Genomic DNA, 16,025 nt, shown 5'->3' on the forward strand with positions numbered 1-16,025 from the left:
TCATGTAAGCTTACCTAAAGTGGAATGAGTGTGGGGTGACTTATAAATTCACCACACCATACCATCCACAAACCAATGGCCTTGTTGGGAGATTTAACAAGACAGTGAAGGGCATGATCATGGAGCTCCCTGAAAAACTCAAAAGGAGATGGGATGTCCTCTTGCCATGCTTGCTTTTCGCCTACAGAGAGGTGCCTCAGAAGGGAGTACGGTTTTCCCCCTTTGAACGTCTGTTTGGCCCTCCTGTTAGGGGACGACTAGCTCTTGTAAAGGAAGGCTGGGAGAGACCTCTCCATGAGCCTAAACAACATGTGGTGGACTATGTACTAGGCCCACATTCCAGGATGGCAGAGTACATGGAAAAGGCAAGCAAAAACCTTGAGGCCAGCCAACAGCTCCAGAAGATGTGGTATGACCAAAAGGCTGCTATGGTTGGTTTTCAGCCAGGGCAGAAAGTCTGGGTTCTGCAGCCTGTGGCTCCAAGGGCACTTCAGGACAGATGGAGTGGTCCTTACCCAGTTCTTGAGAAAGTCTGGTCACCTACCTGGTTGACCTGGGCACTAGCAGGACCCCCAAGAGGGTGATCCATGTGAACCGCCTCAAACTCTTTCATGATAGGGCAGATGTAAACATGTTAATGGTTACAGATGAGGACCAGGAAGCAGAGAGTGAACCTCTCCCTGATCTCTCCACTGACCATTAAGATGGCTCAGTAGATGGAGTGATCTATTCAGACACCCTCTTTGGCCAACAGCAGGCTGACTGAAGGCAAGTCCTCCAGCAGTTTGCTGAACTCTTTTCTTTAACCCCTGGTCAGACACACCTGTGTACCCATGATGTGGACACAGGAGACAGCATGCCTGTCAAAAACAAAATATCTAGACAGTCTGACCACGTTAAAAAAGCATCAAAGTGGAAGTCAACAAGATGCTGGAGTTGGGAGGGATTGAGCACTCTGATAGTCCCTGGGCTAGCCCAGTGGTCTTGGTCCCCAAACCTCACACAAAATATGGCAAGAGAGATGAGGTTCTGTGTGGACTACTGAGGGCTTAATTCTGTCACCAAGACAGATGCTCACCCCATTCCAAGGGCATATGAGCTAATAAACAAATTAAGTGCTGACAAATACTTTTGACTTGACAGCAGGGTACTGGCAAATAAGAATGGCACCAGGAGCAAAGGAGAAAACAGCATTCTCTTCACCTGATGGGCACTACCAGTTTACTGTGATGCCCTTTGGCTTAAAGAATGCCCCTGCCACCTTGCAAAGGTTGGTGAATCAAGTCCTTGCTGGCTTGGAGTCCTTTAGTGCAGCTTATCTTGATGATATTGCTGTCTTTAGCTCCAACTGGCAGGATCACCTGGTCCACCTGAAGAAGGTTTTGCAGGCCCTGCAAGCAGCAGGCCTCTCTATCAAGGCATCTAAATGTCAAAAGTGCCCTGCCTTTTCTATTTGGGTCACCTTGTAGGTGGAGGCCAAGTTCAGCCACTCCAACCCAAGATCCAGACTATTCTGGACTGGGTATCTCCAAAAACCCAGACTAGTCAGGGCACTCCTTGGCTTGACTGGGTATTATAGGAAGTTTGTGAAGGGATATGGATCAATAGTGACACCCCTCACAGAACTTACCTCCAAGAAAATGCCCAAGAAAGTGAACTGGACCGTTGACTGTCAAAAGGCCTTTGACACCTTGCTGCAAGCAATGTGTACAGCACCAGTTTTGAAAGCTCCAGATTACTCTAAGTAGTTCATTGTGCAGAAAGATGCCTCTAAATATGGGATAGGAGCAGTCTTGTACCAAACACATGATGATGGTCTTGACCAGCCTGTTGCTTTTATTAGCAGGCGGTTACTGCCCAGGGAGCAGCGTTGGAGTGTCATTGAGAGGGAGGCCTTTGCTGTGGTCTGGTCCCTGAAGAAGTTGATACCATACCTTTTTGGTACTCACTTCATAGTTCAAACTGACCACAGACCTCTCAGACAGCTAATGCAAATGAAAGGAGAAAACCCTAAACTGTTGAGGTCGTCCATATCCCTACAGGGAATGGACTTTGTAGTGGAACATAGACCTGGGACTGCCCATACAAATGCTGATGGCCTTTCCAGGTTCTTCCACTTAGAAAATGAAGTCTCTCTTGGGAAAGGTTAGTCCCATCCTCTTTCGTCGGGGGGAGGGGGGTAGATTGTGTAAGGCATGGCATGGTTACCCCCTGACTTTTTGCCTTTGCTGATGCTAAGTTATGATTGAAAGTGTGTTGGGACCCTGCTAACCAGGCCCCAGCACCAGCGTTTTCCCTAAACTGTACCTTTGTTTCCACAATTGGCACACCCCTGGCACTCAGATAAGTCCCTTGTAAATGGTACCCCTGGTACCAAGGGCCCTGATACCAGGGAAGGTCTCTAAAGGCTGCAGTATGTCTTATGCCCCCCTGGGACCTGTCACTCAGCATACACACACTGCCTCACAGCTTGTGTGCTCACTGGTGGGGAGAAAATGACTAAGTCGACATGGCACTCCCCTCAGAGTGCCAGGCCAACCTCACACTGCCTGTGGCATAGGTAAGTCACCCCTCTAGCAGGCCTTACAGCCCTAAGGCAGGGTGCACTATACCACAGGTGAGGACATATGTGCATGAGCACTATGTCCCTACAGTGTCTAAGGGAAACCTTAGACATTGTAAGTGCAGGGTAGCCATAAAGAGTATATGGTCTGGGAGTTTGTCAAACATGAACTCCACAGTTCCATAATGGCTACACTGTAAGCTGGGAAGTTTCGTATCAAACTTCTCAGCACAATAAATGCACACTGATGCCAGTGTGGAAGTTATGGTAACATGCAGCCAGAGGGCATTTTAGAGATGCCCCCTGAATACCAATCTGACTTCTAGTGTAGACTGACCAGTTTCTGCCAGCCTGCAACAACCAGACGAGTTGCTGGCCACATTGGGAGAGTGCCTTTGTCATTCTGTGGCCAGGAACAAAGCCTGTACTGGGTGGAGTGCATCTCACCTCCTCCTGCAGGAACTTTAACACCTGATGCTGAGCCTCAAAGGCACACCCCCTTTGTTACAGTGCCACGGGGCATCCCAGCTAGTGGAGATGCCCGCCCCCTCCGGCCACTGCCCCCACTTTTGATGGCAAGGCTGGAGGAGAAAATTAGAAAAACAAGGAGTCACCCACCAGTCAGGACAGCCCCTAAGGTGCCCTGAGCCGAGGGGACCGCTGCCTTTAGAAATCCTCCATCTTAGTTTTGGAGGATTTCCCCAATAGGATTAGGGATGTGCCCCCCCTCACCTCAGGGAGGAGGCACAAAGAGGGTGTAGCCACCCTCCAGGACAGTAGCCATTGGCAACTGCCCTCCCAGACCTAAACACACCCCTAAATTTAGTATTTAGGGGCCCCCAGAACCCAGGAAATAAGATTCCTGCAACCTGAACTAAGAAGGATTGCTGACCTACAAACCCTGCAGAGACGACGGAAGACGACAACTGCTTTGGCCCCAGCCCTAACGGCCTGTCTCCTGACTAGAAAACCTGAAACCAGCAACGCATCCAACCGGGACCAGTGACCTCTGAAGCCTCAGAGGACTAACCAGAGCCCCAGGACCAAGAAACTGCACTGAGCAGCAAGCGGCTCTGTTCAACAACCAGCAGCATTCTTGCAACTTTCAAAGACCTCACTCTTCCCACCGGAAGCGTGAGACTTCACCCTCTGCACCCGACGCCCCCAGCTCGAGATCCAGAGAACCAACACCACAGGGAGTACTCCCCGCGACCGCGACCCAGTGAGTAGCCCAAGACGAACCCCCTGGACCCTCACAGCGACGCCTGCAGAGCGAATCCAGAGGCTCCCCCTGACCGGGACTGCCTGTAACAAGGGACCAGACGCCTGGACCAAGCAATGCACCCACAGCCCCCAGGACAGGAAGGAACCGAACTTCAGTGCAGGAGTGACCCCCAGGCGACCCTCTGCCTAGCCCAGGTGGTGGCTGGCCTGAGAAGCCCCCCCAGTGTCCTGCCTGCACCGCTAGAGTGACCCCCGGGTCCCTCTATTGAAACCAATACAAAACCAGACACCTGCTTTGCACACTGCACCCGGCCGCCCCTGTGCCGCTGAGGATGTGTTTTGTGTGCCTACTTGTGCCCCCCCCCCAGTGCTCTACAACCCCTGAGGGCGAGGGTACTTACTTGCTGGCAGACTGGAACCAGAGCACCCCTGTTCTCCATAGGCGCCTATGTGTTTTGGGCACCTCCTTGACCTCTGCACCTGACCGGCCCTGAGCTGCTGTTGTGGTAACTTTGGGGTTGCCTTGAACCCCCAACGGTGGGCTGCCTATGCCCAGGAACTGAGACTTAAGTGTCTTACTTACCTCACAATCTAACCAATACTTACCTCCCCCAGGAACTTGATTTGTGCACTGTCTCTACTTTTAAAATAGTTTATTGCCATTTGAACAAAAACTGTATGTTATTGTTCTAATTCAAAGTTCTTAACTTACCTGTGTGGAATACCTTGCATTTTATGTATTTACTTCAAATCTTGAACTTGTGGTTCTAAAAATAAATTAAGAAAATATATTTTTCTATTTAAAAACTATTGGCCTGGAGTTAAGTCTTTGAGTGTGTGTTCCTCATTTATTGCATGTGTGTACACTTAACACTACCCTCTGACAAGCCTACTGCTCGACCACACTACCACAAAATAGAGCATTTGAATTATCTAATCTTGCCACTATCTTACCTCTAAGGGGAACCCTTGGACTCTGTGCACACTATCGCTCACTTTGAGATAGTATATACAGAGCCAACTTCCTACACTAAGTAACTCAGGAGGGGAAAAAAGTAAACTGTTAAGTCAATGGGCCATATGGAAGGTAACCATATTAAGGTCATTGTGATCCATATACAGAGTGAGCAGGTTGGGATTCAAAGCACTTGTAAATGTCGTGGTCAGGTTACCAGCAGAAAGTACAGTTGTTTCCATGCGGTGCCCTAAGCATGCAGGTATCTTTCCCTACAACACTTGTACCTTGTTATACAGCATAGCAGCAGGGTAAAGAATGTTGACCCTAGACATGTAGCAGAGTAGGTACACAAGAAATATTCTGGTGTCCAACTGTCTATCAAAAGGGTCAGGCATAAGGTTCTGTTGTGGGCTTATCCCTTGACCGCGATTCAGCATGCTGCACTGTTCTGCAGGACTTTAGAGAGTTGAAAGCAAAGTTATCCTCCCATTGAAATTTTAGAAGTCTTTTTTGGGGGGCATTATTTCATAGATGCTGTTACAGTAATTAATGTTGACACCATTGTAGGAGGCTGACCTGGTTTGTAGTGGGTACCAAAGGTAGTTACACCTTATACCAGGTCCAGTTATCCCTTATCAGTGAAATGTAGTCAGTGTCTAGCAGCCAGTCTGTCTAGGGGTAACTAAGCAACCAAGGCTGATCTAGGAGCCATGCAAAGCTCTTACAATACCACTGTAGTCACACAGTGATCACACACATGAAAGAAAATACTCAGTGTTACAAAAATAAAGGTACTTTATTTGGTGACACAAATGCCAAAAATACCTTAGAGTCTACACTCCCTTAGGAGGTAAGTAATATACACCATATGTACATTAGTATCCAAAAACAGGTAAGTAAACAGAAACCTGCAAATAGTGAGAATCACAATAGGTTGCAATGGGCCTGGTGGAACACAAACCATATACTAGAATAGTGGAATGCGAAAGTCAGTTTCCCATCTAAGGAAGTGTAGTGTGTAGAGGGGTGCTGGGAGTGTAACAAAACAACAAAGTACAAGTATAGAATCCACCCCGGAGCCCAGGAAAACAGGAGTAAAATCCCAGTAAGTTTCCTGAAACACACAAGAATTCGTGATAGAAGATTATGCAAGAACCAGAAGAGACTGCAAGACACCAATGATGGACTCCTGGACCTGAAGGCCTGTGGAAAAAGGGGACCAGGTCCAAGAAGCACTGAAGAGTCCAGGGAGCTCAGAAGCCCCTTCTAACCTGGATGAAGGTGCAAAAGAAGAACCACCAGTAAGAAGACAAAGTCAGTTATGCACCCAAGAAGACAGATGCGGGTTCCTGGTTGGTGCAGAACATGTCCCACGCCGGTTGGATGATTGCAGCAACAAGTCTTGGCACACACAATCGTGGTTAGTGGAAAATGGTGCTGCCCAGGACCAGGTGGCCTCTACCCAGGAGGGGGGAGACAGAGGGGGCTCTCAGCAACTCAGAGCCCTCAGAAGACCAGGCAGCGTGCACAGGAGTCCCACAGCATGGGGACAAAGAAGGTACAAATGGAGGCCCATCCAGCACATTACAAAGGGATCCCACGCCGCCAGAGAACCACTCAGGAAGCTGTGCATCGCCGGACGGAGTGCTGGGGAGCTGTGCTGTGCACGAAGAACTTCTTGGAAGATCACACACAAGCCTTGGCAACTGGAAGTCACAGTGCACAGGGGTACTGTCTTGAGTGGGGAGGCAAGCTCTTACCTCCACGAAAGTTGGACAGTTGGAACTTGGGACTGTCGGGGTCACTTTAGTCCACCACCCATGATGCTAGATCCATGCTCGTCTGGAGAGGGGACCCACGCCACTGGTCGTCGCTCCAGAGAAGTGCCTGCTGAAGCAGGTAAGTGACTCATTCACTCCACAAGAGATTCTTTTGGTTCTTCTGGTGCAGGCTGAAGACAGGCAGTCCTCAGAGGATGCACAACCTGGATACAGTTGAGGTTGCTGGCAGGAGCTGAAGATACAATGTTACAGAAGTCATCTTTGCTTCTTTGTTGGTTTGTAGAGTTCCTGGATGGTTCAGCTGTGGCTCAGTCAGTAGAAGATGAAGTAAAGGATTCAGAGGATTCCTGCTGGAGTCTTGCAATCCGAATCTGAAGAAACATCCAGAGGAGAGACCCTAAATAGCCCTGAAAGGGGGAATTGGTCACCTAACCAGGGAAGCACCTATATCAGGGGAGTGTTCCAACATCACCTGCTGGCACTGGTGACTCAGATGCTCCCAGAGTGCCCCACCACCTTGGAATCAAAGATGGCAAAACCCAGGGACATTCTGGAGGAGCAGCTCTGGGCACCATCCCTTGGGTGGGGATGGACAGGGGAATGGTCCACTCCCCTTTCCTTTGTACAGTTTCGTGCCAGAGCAGGGACTGGGGGTCCCTGAAATGGTGTACACTGGATTATGCAAGCAGGGCACAATCTGTGCCCTTCAAAGCATTTCCAAAGACTCTGGGAGGCTACCCTTCCCATGCCTGTAACACCTATTTCCAAAGGAAGTGGGTCTAACAACCCTCTACCAAAGGAAATCCTTTGTTCTACCTTCCTGGGTAGGAGCTGCTCAAACAGGAGGGTGGAAACCTGTGTGTGAGGTGGAAGCAGCGGGGCTGCCTGGAAAACTCAGAAGGCTGGAATGGCAGCACTGGGGTTCCACTGTGGAGCCCCCAGAGTGCATGGGACTGTACAACCAATACTAGAATCAGTATTGGGGTGCAATTCCCAGCTGTTAGACACCTTACATGACCATATCCGGGGTTACTATTGTGAAGCTGGACATAGGCATTGACCTATGTCCAGTGCACGTGTAAAACGGCATCCCCGCACTCACGAAGTCCGGGAAAATGGTCCTGGATGACGTGGGGCACCTCTGTTACTGCAGGGGTGCCCTCACACACAGGTACTTTACACCCAGCCTTCAGGGTTGGAAGGCCTGACAAATAGGTGACTTATCAGTGACCTGGTGCAGTGTAAATGGCTGTGAAATGGTGCATACACCATTTCACACGGGCTACAATGGCAGTCCTGTAGAAGCCTTTGCATGGGCTCCCTATAAGTGGCAAAAGTAATGCTGCAGCCCAAAGGGATCCCCTGGAACCCCAATGCCCTGGGTACCTAAGCACCATATACTAGGGACTTAAGGGGGCACCAGTATGCCAATTTGGGTTGAAATACTGGGTTACCAGTATGTAGTGACAAAGTTGGGAACAGAGAGAGCATAAGCACTGGGCTCCTGGTTAGCAGGACTCCAGTGACACAGTCAAGCATACTGACAAAAACAGTGAAACATACTGACAAGTAGGCCACAAACCATAAGCACTGGGGTCCTGGCAGGCAGGATCCCAGTGATACAGTCAAACACACTGACAAGCAGGCCAAAAATGGGGGTAACCATGCTAGAAAGAGGCTACTTTCTCACAACCATCAACATTTGGGTCAATAAAGACTGCGGTAGTGGAAAGCCCTTTGCAAGTACAGGCTAGTGTAATCAATAAAAATCAACACTTTATAGACATTACAGATGTAAACCTAACTTTTGCTTGGAAGAGGTGCACCCTGGATGATTCCCAGCTGACCAACATGGAGGATGGAGTCAATTATCCAATGACTTTGAAATTAAAAAAAACTGACAGTGATGAGGACAATTCTACAGCATCCAGCTTTAGCAGATTCATCACTGTAGTGAAGTTTGATTTGGATTTGTAATCTACAGATCTGGTAGGCTTGTTGGGTGGTGTCATGCAGATATATTGGGGGTGTCTGTGCATTGCACATGATAAATTGTTTCTGTGCAGTGGCAAACTATGAGTCATTGAACATAAAATAATCTAACAAGAGAAAGGAGGTATTTTTGCCTGACTGATGCATGACTGGAATAGAATTTTAACCATTGCAGTTCACGGAGAGCTCTCTAAGGGAGTTATCAGCCCATACAAGGACTGCCAGGTTCATTATTCCTGTTGCTGCAACGCTAAGTCAGAGGTTGACAGCTTATGAGTGGAATTAGACCCTCTGGTTATCAGACATTTTCTGTGACTTAACAGTAGTAGTCCATCTTTTTGAATTACAGAAGACACTGATACATCCAAATTATTTCAAACAAAACAATGCTGTAGGGATCAACTGTCTGTGTCATTAGGCAGCCCGGCCAAGTACCAGGTATCATAAGTAAGACTACTGCATTTTAGTGCTGGTGTCCACATTACAGCACTAAAATGCACCAGACATGCATTTATGGCATCGCAGGGACCACCCTGAGGCATGCTCTAAAACGAGGAAGGGTGCAATGTATTCGAGAAGCAAGTGCACTATCCTACCCAGCAGCGAGATCTGCTCTGTTCTCAAAACACTGGCCATGTCACACTCTTACTTATTCACTGCATCAACTACGTATGCATAGATCCCTCGCTGTGGAATAATCACTCATCAGGCAGTTTACAAGTTCAACTAGACAGCACTGGCTGAGAAATATGAAGGTTTAAGCCAAAGTATTGACAACGCTCAAATCAGAGCCAATAGAGTGAGATCCTGTGCTTGGGAGGAGAAGGGCTGCAAGTGTCTTGTGGCTCTCGTGACTGGCTGCTTTCGTTTTAGAAAAATTAAAAACAAGCACTGGCAAAGCCAACAGGTTTCACCTATACACCGTTTTTTCATGTTGTACACCATTGTGACTGTTGTTCAAAATGGCTAAAAGTAAGTGGCGTGGAGTGGCAGAGGGGATTTGTGGAATGTCAGAGTGGGAGGAGAGTGTGCTAGAGTTGAGGGGAGTGGAGATCAGTGATTCAGTGGCGGAGTCACTGAGTGGGGTGGAATAGGGTTGGGTGGAGTGGACTGGAGTAGAGCAGGGTGTATTTGCTTGGGGTAGAGTGGAGTGGGACGGTTTGGATTCGAGTGGGGTGGACTTAAATGGGTGTGGTTAAGTGGATGGGTGGATTAGATTGGATTGGGGTGAGTGGTTTGGATTGGAGTGATGACTGGATTGGGATAGGATGGATTGGAGTATGATGAATTCACTGGATTTGAGTCAACATACTTCAATATTCACTGCACTGTCGTCCCATAATGCTTTGCGGGGCATTCTTTTACAAAACGTGTTTTCTCATAACTCAGCCTGTGGTGATCATGGGACAATGGGACCCCCTTCAAAACATTCACCACAACCTGTTCTTTCTGTCTAGATCATACTCGGGTCCCCACACTAGGCTAGAGGGAATGCTAAAATAATAAACCCTCCCACCATTCAGTGTCTTTTTAACCTCTCTCCTGGTTGGAACATTTGTTTTACAGCTGAAAGTAATTTGTGTTTTAAGGGTCTTCTTTGCAATATCGCTGCAGTAGTCTTGCTAGTCCCGAAAGTGTATAATGCACTATGTTCTCTAGGGACTAAATAAATGGTTACACTGCATTACTTTTGGTCATTTTCTTTTCATGTGGTTTTGTCCTCTAGGGGATAACTATATGGTCACATTACCATGTTTCTTATAAATGCTATTTTAATCGTGGTGTCCTCTAGGGGCTGTTCTAAACATTACAGTCCAATGCCAAAAGTTTAATTCTGGCAAAGGTTTTTATGAGGTTTATATGATCATAGTATATGTTTATTAATCTCTTTTTATTGCAATTATGACCATGATTCAGGCTAACTTAACATCTTTATTGCTCTGACTGAATACCTTTGATATGTTTAGGTGGCCCGTCTAGTTTATTTCTCTCGGTTCTCCTCCTTGGCTGTCTTGTGTCTTTTTTTGGAAATTGTGTTAGCCAGCCAGCAACTCTGATGGTGGGTAGTAAAAGTGGTATTCTATTGGAATTAGCATAGCAGATTTTAATTAGGATGCTAAATGGCAACATTTTCATTTTTTGCTGCAGACAGAGGAAGAAGGTAAAATTGAAGTGTTTTAGTTATGTGCAGGGCCACTGGAATAATGTGGCAGGAAAAGACCAAATTATGAGGCAGGGTTGGACCAATTTATGTGGCAAGTAAAGTCCAGTTATGAATTTACAACGCCAATAGCTCTAGCTCAAGCAAATGCAAGACCCATTGCACTGCAAATTCTTGTTGTTTATTTTGCCATGCACGCTACCACCAGAGTGGCACGTCATCGACAAAACTATTGGAGGTGGCCGCGCTCTAAAGATAGGATAGCTTGAAAAGTGAGATTGCGGCTTCCCGGTTGCCAAAATGGAAATATATTTTCTCCATATGAAAAATGCCTCAGTAGCAATAACCACAAGAGACTGGCCGGGCAAGCAGCCTGCCTCTTCAGTCAGAAACACACTGTGAAAGTGAGAGACCGTGACTATCAATCCGAGGTCAAGAGCAGGCATGCATAGCAGGCCTCAGCCTGCAATCTCAGCAGTCTGCAGCCAAGTCCAGCTCATTAGATTTAAAGACGCTCTCTGCTGTCTCAGCCTGGCAATCACTTCTGGTTACCACAGATGAGTCCAGGTCCAGCAGTGGTGAGCACTCAACAAAATTAAGTTTTCCAATGAGGACAGTGTCCGACTGGGTGGTGAGGTCAAAGACGCGGTTAAGAAGGGTAAAATATATATATTTTTTTAGTTGGCCGCCTTCAGGTAGGAAATAACGGTGCATACTTAAACACAATGTAAGTTAATGTAATCAGGCAATGTACTCTTAGGTTATGAAATATTATTGGGTAAGGTATTTAAGAAGGAGAGAAATGGAACTGAATAGCGGTTGGCACAGCAGGTATTCCTGATTTCTTATTTATAGTGCTATGAGGTTTCAGCCTGTGATTGAAAGCAAAGCGAGTCATTACTTTAAACTGCCGCAAAATGTGCAAACAGGTTCTGTTCATGGACGTCAATTCACCAAAATGCCAGGGGTAGCGAAACTGACATCACACACCATTTCATCTTTACTTTCACTCGCACACATGCTTACACAAGCACACATTCACTCATACACACTTTTACATAAGCACACTTTCACTCACAAGCATTCATACAACATACATTTAAAATTGTTTTTTTACTGAACTACCAAAGAGGGTCATATTCCGGCTAACTACACTTCATTTTTAATTACACTAATAGTGAATATTATTATTCACTGTTAATGTAATTAAAAAAACAGATTAAAAACAAGAAAGTGGAGCCCTAGGCAGCAGCCATAAGAACGAGCTGCCACCGTGTTCCAGACACTGATTTTACCGCCTCTGAGGCTGGGGGTCGCAGAGGCAGCGCCAGGGGTCGCAAGGGGCAAGCTGGGGGTCACATCTGGGACCCCTGGCAACCCCTAAATGACATCCATGGTTCTGTTTCATATCATGTAGGTTAGTGATCTTCCATTTTTTGGAGTTTTGCAACAGTATCAATACAGTTTATAGCTTCTCATTGCTCAAACAGTTGTAAGTTTTTGATAATGCTCTCCTTCCACGGATGCAATTGGTTTGTTTTACTGGCAGAAAGAGGCTCTTCAAGTGTCACACATTTGACAGTTTAATGTCACTCACAAGTGCAACAGAACCATTGAAATGTCCAATAAGCGGCCTGAAAACCTGGCATCCGTGATTAGGAACGCACTAGCATTCTATTGTTATGTAGGCCTCCTAAGGGTGAGGTGCCTATCTCTCCTAGAAACTCTTTCCAGTAGATGATCCAGGCCTTCCTTAACTACTCTCTTTTGTTCCTCGATATGCATATCTGTCAACCAAACGGCACATTATTCTCCCCTCAAGATGATCTAAAATCTATTTCTAACAGCACTTTGTCCCATATCTCCTAGGTCTCTGGTTGTCCCATCTGGGAAGCTTGCTGCCTCGTCACCTTATAATTAGCCTCGCATTCTCTGTTTTTTCATCTGCCAGACATTTTCGTCTGGTGCCACAACTGGCTTCCTGGACATGGCTATACACTGTTTCACTATCAGGGCTACATGTCTGCACACGTACTTTCATATTTAATCTTTTTGGATCCGGGCATCAGACCCAATATAGAGATCACTGGGACGCAGTCTGCTTTCTTAAGCCTATTAATGGTGCAATCATCAATGTCACTCTTTTCCAGTGGGATAGAAGATCAGGGCAGCTAATCTTTGCCCCCCACATATCTTGCTAATCCTCATAGGTGACCACAGATAAAGACAATATTCATTTCATTTTTATTGGACTTTATGATGCACACTAAACGAGCAAGCCTTGCCTATCGCAGCTCACTCTCTATGCTAGACTGAGTTGTTTCAATAAATGTATTAAAAACTTCTCTTGCGTCTGTCTCGCCTTTTTTAATTAGCACTTGTATAGCGCACTACTCACCTGTTAGGGTCTCAAGGCGCTGTACTCATACCGCTATGGAACCCCTCCTGGCTTTTCCCTGTGAGGTGCCCACTCCTGAGCACCCCCAGGGTGAAGCCAGGCATCCAAGCGCTGTTGGGGCCGTTGTGGAGATTAAGCAAGCTATTGCCCAGAGTTGCAGAGTGGGACCCATGAATTAGATTAGGCACCGAGGCGAGAATTATCTGGTCAAGGTGAATTGAGCCCAAGACCTGCCGAAGCGGGACTTGAACCCTGGTCTTGAGCCAGATCTCTGCTTCAGGGTCTGCCGCTCTAACCATTGAGCCACACTTCTCCACTTTTCTTGGCATGCATGAGTAATATGACAAAAGGGGAAATTTCTGCAACTTCCCTTGGGAGTCCGATTGTGATGCTTAGGTTGCCATAATCACCTTCCACCCCAGTAGGTTTGGGGATTCGGATGAGGCACTGTTCGGAAACTTACTGCAGGTCTGTAGCATGTAAAGTTAAGTTGCAGAGTATATTTTCTGTAAAATTAGAGGAGTCTCTAGCAGACGTACCATGCAAGCCTGATACATTTAAGTGTTGTATGCTAAGTCAACAGCACAAACCCAGCCAAAAGGTAGTGGAGTGCTGTACATGGTCCATCAGTGCGCCAGCACCGGACATTTCAGTACCATCCTTCTCTGTTCCACACCCTGCACTCTGATAGCCCATCTAATTTCCCTTCCACTGCCTTCACTTCAGATGTAACAACCTTTGTTTTACTGATTAGCAACTTTCTCCAGGTGCCTGCTTCGGTTCAGTGGCAGGCACCTCCAAGCCCTCTCCATGTCCTTTTCTGGTGAGCTCTCTCAATTATGTGAGAACAAAATACCCTACAGTTCCATGTCTTCCCAATGGTGCTTCATACAGGTGGAGCTGAGGCGGGGGGGGGATACCTAACCTCTGCAGCATGTGCACACCACACCTGCCTCCACAAGCAGCTGGGTAAGAATGGGAGGCTGCAGCAGGTCTTTCCATCATATTAACCTTCAGTCTCAGCACCAGTGAGGCCTCCCACTTCTCTTCGTACTCGGTTGCTCCTCAGTAATAAATACATTAACAAAAAATAAAGACTTGTGTATAGTGGAAGACACTGTACATCAAGAATAAAATAATTCAACCCAATCTTAGAGCAGGTAACAGGTCACTAAAATATAAAATTCTAGTTACATTTCATTTGAGACTAGACTAGCTAATGGGCAGTTTAAACTTTTAGCAACTTTGGTATTAATCTCCCAAAATCAAATAAAGCACGAACCTCCAGACATGTGACCTCTAGGGACAGGCTAAGGTCATCATAGAGTATGTTGAAATGACTGAATCACATCGAGTTCAAAAAATGAACTTTGCCAACGCAAACTACTAGTGAGCCAAATCTTGAAGACCTTGACGAAGCATATGTTGCACCATACCTAACTTGGTTTGGAAGAGGTCCCGGCATTTGTGCTTGGCGTGTCAAAGCTGATTAGCATTACACGAGGCTAGCAAAACTCCTGAGATGTAAGTGGTATGAAGCATGGGCTGAGTGTTAAAAGTTTACCTGGATCCCTGCCTGAGGCCGAGACGTTTTAAAAGGTTATTAATTCTGCGAAGGGAATAGAAACCCACTGTATTGTAAGAGTGCAATATATTAAATTTATGCCAAAACCTCATTCTAGCTGTGTAAAAGACCAGACAAATTCTCTCAGATGGCTGGCTGCTCAGTGACAGTCTAGCAGACACTGCAATTTAGGGGAGGAATACTTTAGTGAACTCACCATCTTGGTCCTCCTTGGCTCTCCGCTGACTTCTGCTTCCATCCACATGCTCTGGTGCGCCAGGGCCTACAATTAGAGATGACGTAATGAGAAGGGCGGGCTGACACCATTTAGGTATTGAGTTTGACATGAGCAGCAGGTGTTTTTAGGTTGAGTGCTTGCAGGGTTATTCATAATAGATGTACAGCCCAGTCTTCATTGTTTCATTGAATCTCTGGCATGTATTCTCTTTGTGAACAGGTCTGAAGCTGTCTTAAGTCAATGAATGGCGTAATGTAGCGACTTTATTCAAAAATTGTTAAATGAAGTGCTTTATTTGATGCAGGTCTTACAACATTCAGATTACATTTTCAGGTGTCCATCCAGGTTTGTGAAAGCAACGGAAGAGAACCCCAATGAACACTCCAACTGAACAGTCAGGAGGCTATTTTAGGACACTGGCACGGAGCTGCACATCAGAAAACATTTGCTGTGCTAATTCACTTTTTCAGTGTACCCACATTTAAGGCGCCATCATGCCTGCACGCAGTAAACTTCAGCTCACTTCCTTGAAAGAGTACGTTAACATGGAAGTACAAAGTGGCATAAAACAGAAAAAAAAAACCATATATAACAAGAGTTCAGGAAACGACCAAAGCACACACTAAAAATGCAGTTCAATAAGGTGTACACAATTCACAAGATTTTTTATGGCGTTCTATTTTAGCAAGGAGAACTTGATAGGCGTACAGAAACACGCATGCATCTTATCCTGAGGCATGAAGCAGGTGCCTTCATAATAGCGAATAGAGCCAGTGCTGGGCGATTAGAATTAGTTTCTTCCTCCTCCATGCTGACGAGTATTACTTTCCTCTGAAGAGGGAAATGCAATCCTACCACAACAAGTCTCAAGAACTACCAAAAACCCCTATGAAAGATCATCACCTTGCCTGAGCTAAGCAGTCCTTCATGCAGGGATCACTAGAAAAGGGCTGCAAATTCTATGTCAGGACCGGAGGCTTCTGATTATGCTTCTCTTTCTTTACTGACAAAAAACAGCAGCCAATGAAAATTAAAACTACAAAACCCATGAGGTCACAGCCTTGACATCACCCCCAATCAGGGTTTACCCCTTCCTATATATGACATTTCCACCAAAGTCCGTCCTCTTTCGCTGCTGCTGCAGCA

The 16,025-nt window shown here is 46.5% G+C and overlaps 1 protein-coding gene across 2 annotated transcripts in view; it reads right to left on the reverse strand.

Annotated features, from left to right (window-relative positions):
* Nucleotides 1-16,025, reverse strand: part of CAPRIN2 (caprin family member 2) — a 743,926-nt gene that overhangs the window by 184,659 nt on the left and 543,242 nt on the right. For both annotated transcript variants that reach the window (XM_069228195.1, XM_069228194.1), the window contains one exon: nucleotides 14,859-14,924. In XM_069228195.1, the coding sequence (XP_069084296.1) occupies nucleotides 14,859-14,924 (66 nt within the window). The remainder of the gene's footprint in view (nucleotides 1-14,858; nucleotides 14,925-16,025) is intronic.

The sequence above is a fragment of the Pleurodeles waltl genome, chromosome 4_1 (assembly GCF_031143425.1).
Source record: "Pleurodeles waltl isolate 20211129_DDA chromosome 4_1, aPleWal1.hap1.20221129, whole genome shotgun sequence".
Taxonomy (NCBI): domain Eukaryota; kingdom Metazoa; phylum Chordata; class Amphibia; order Caudata; family Salamandridae; genus Pleurodeles; species Pleurodeles waltl.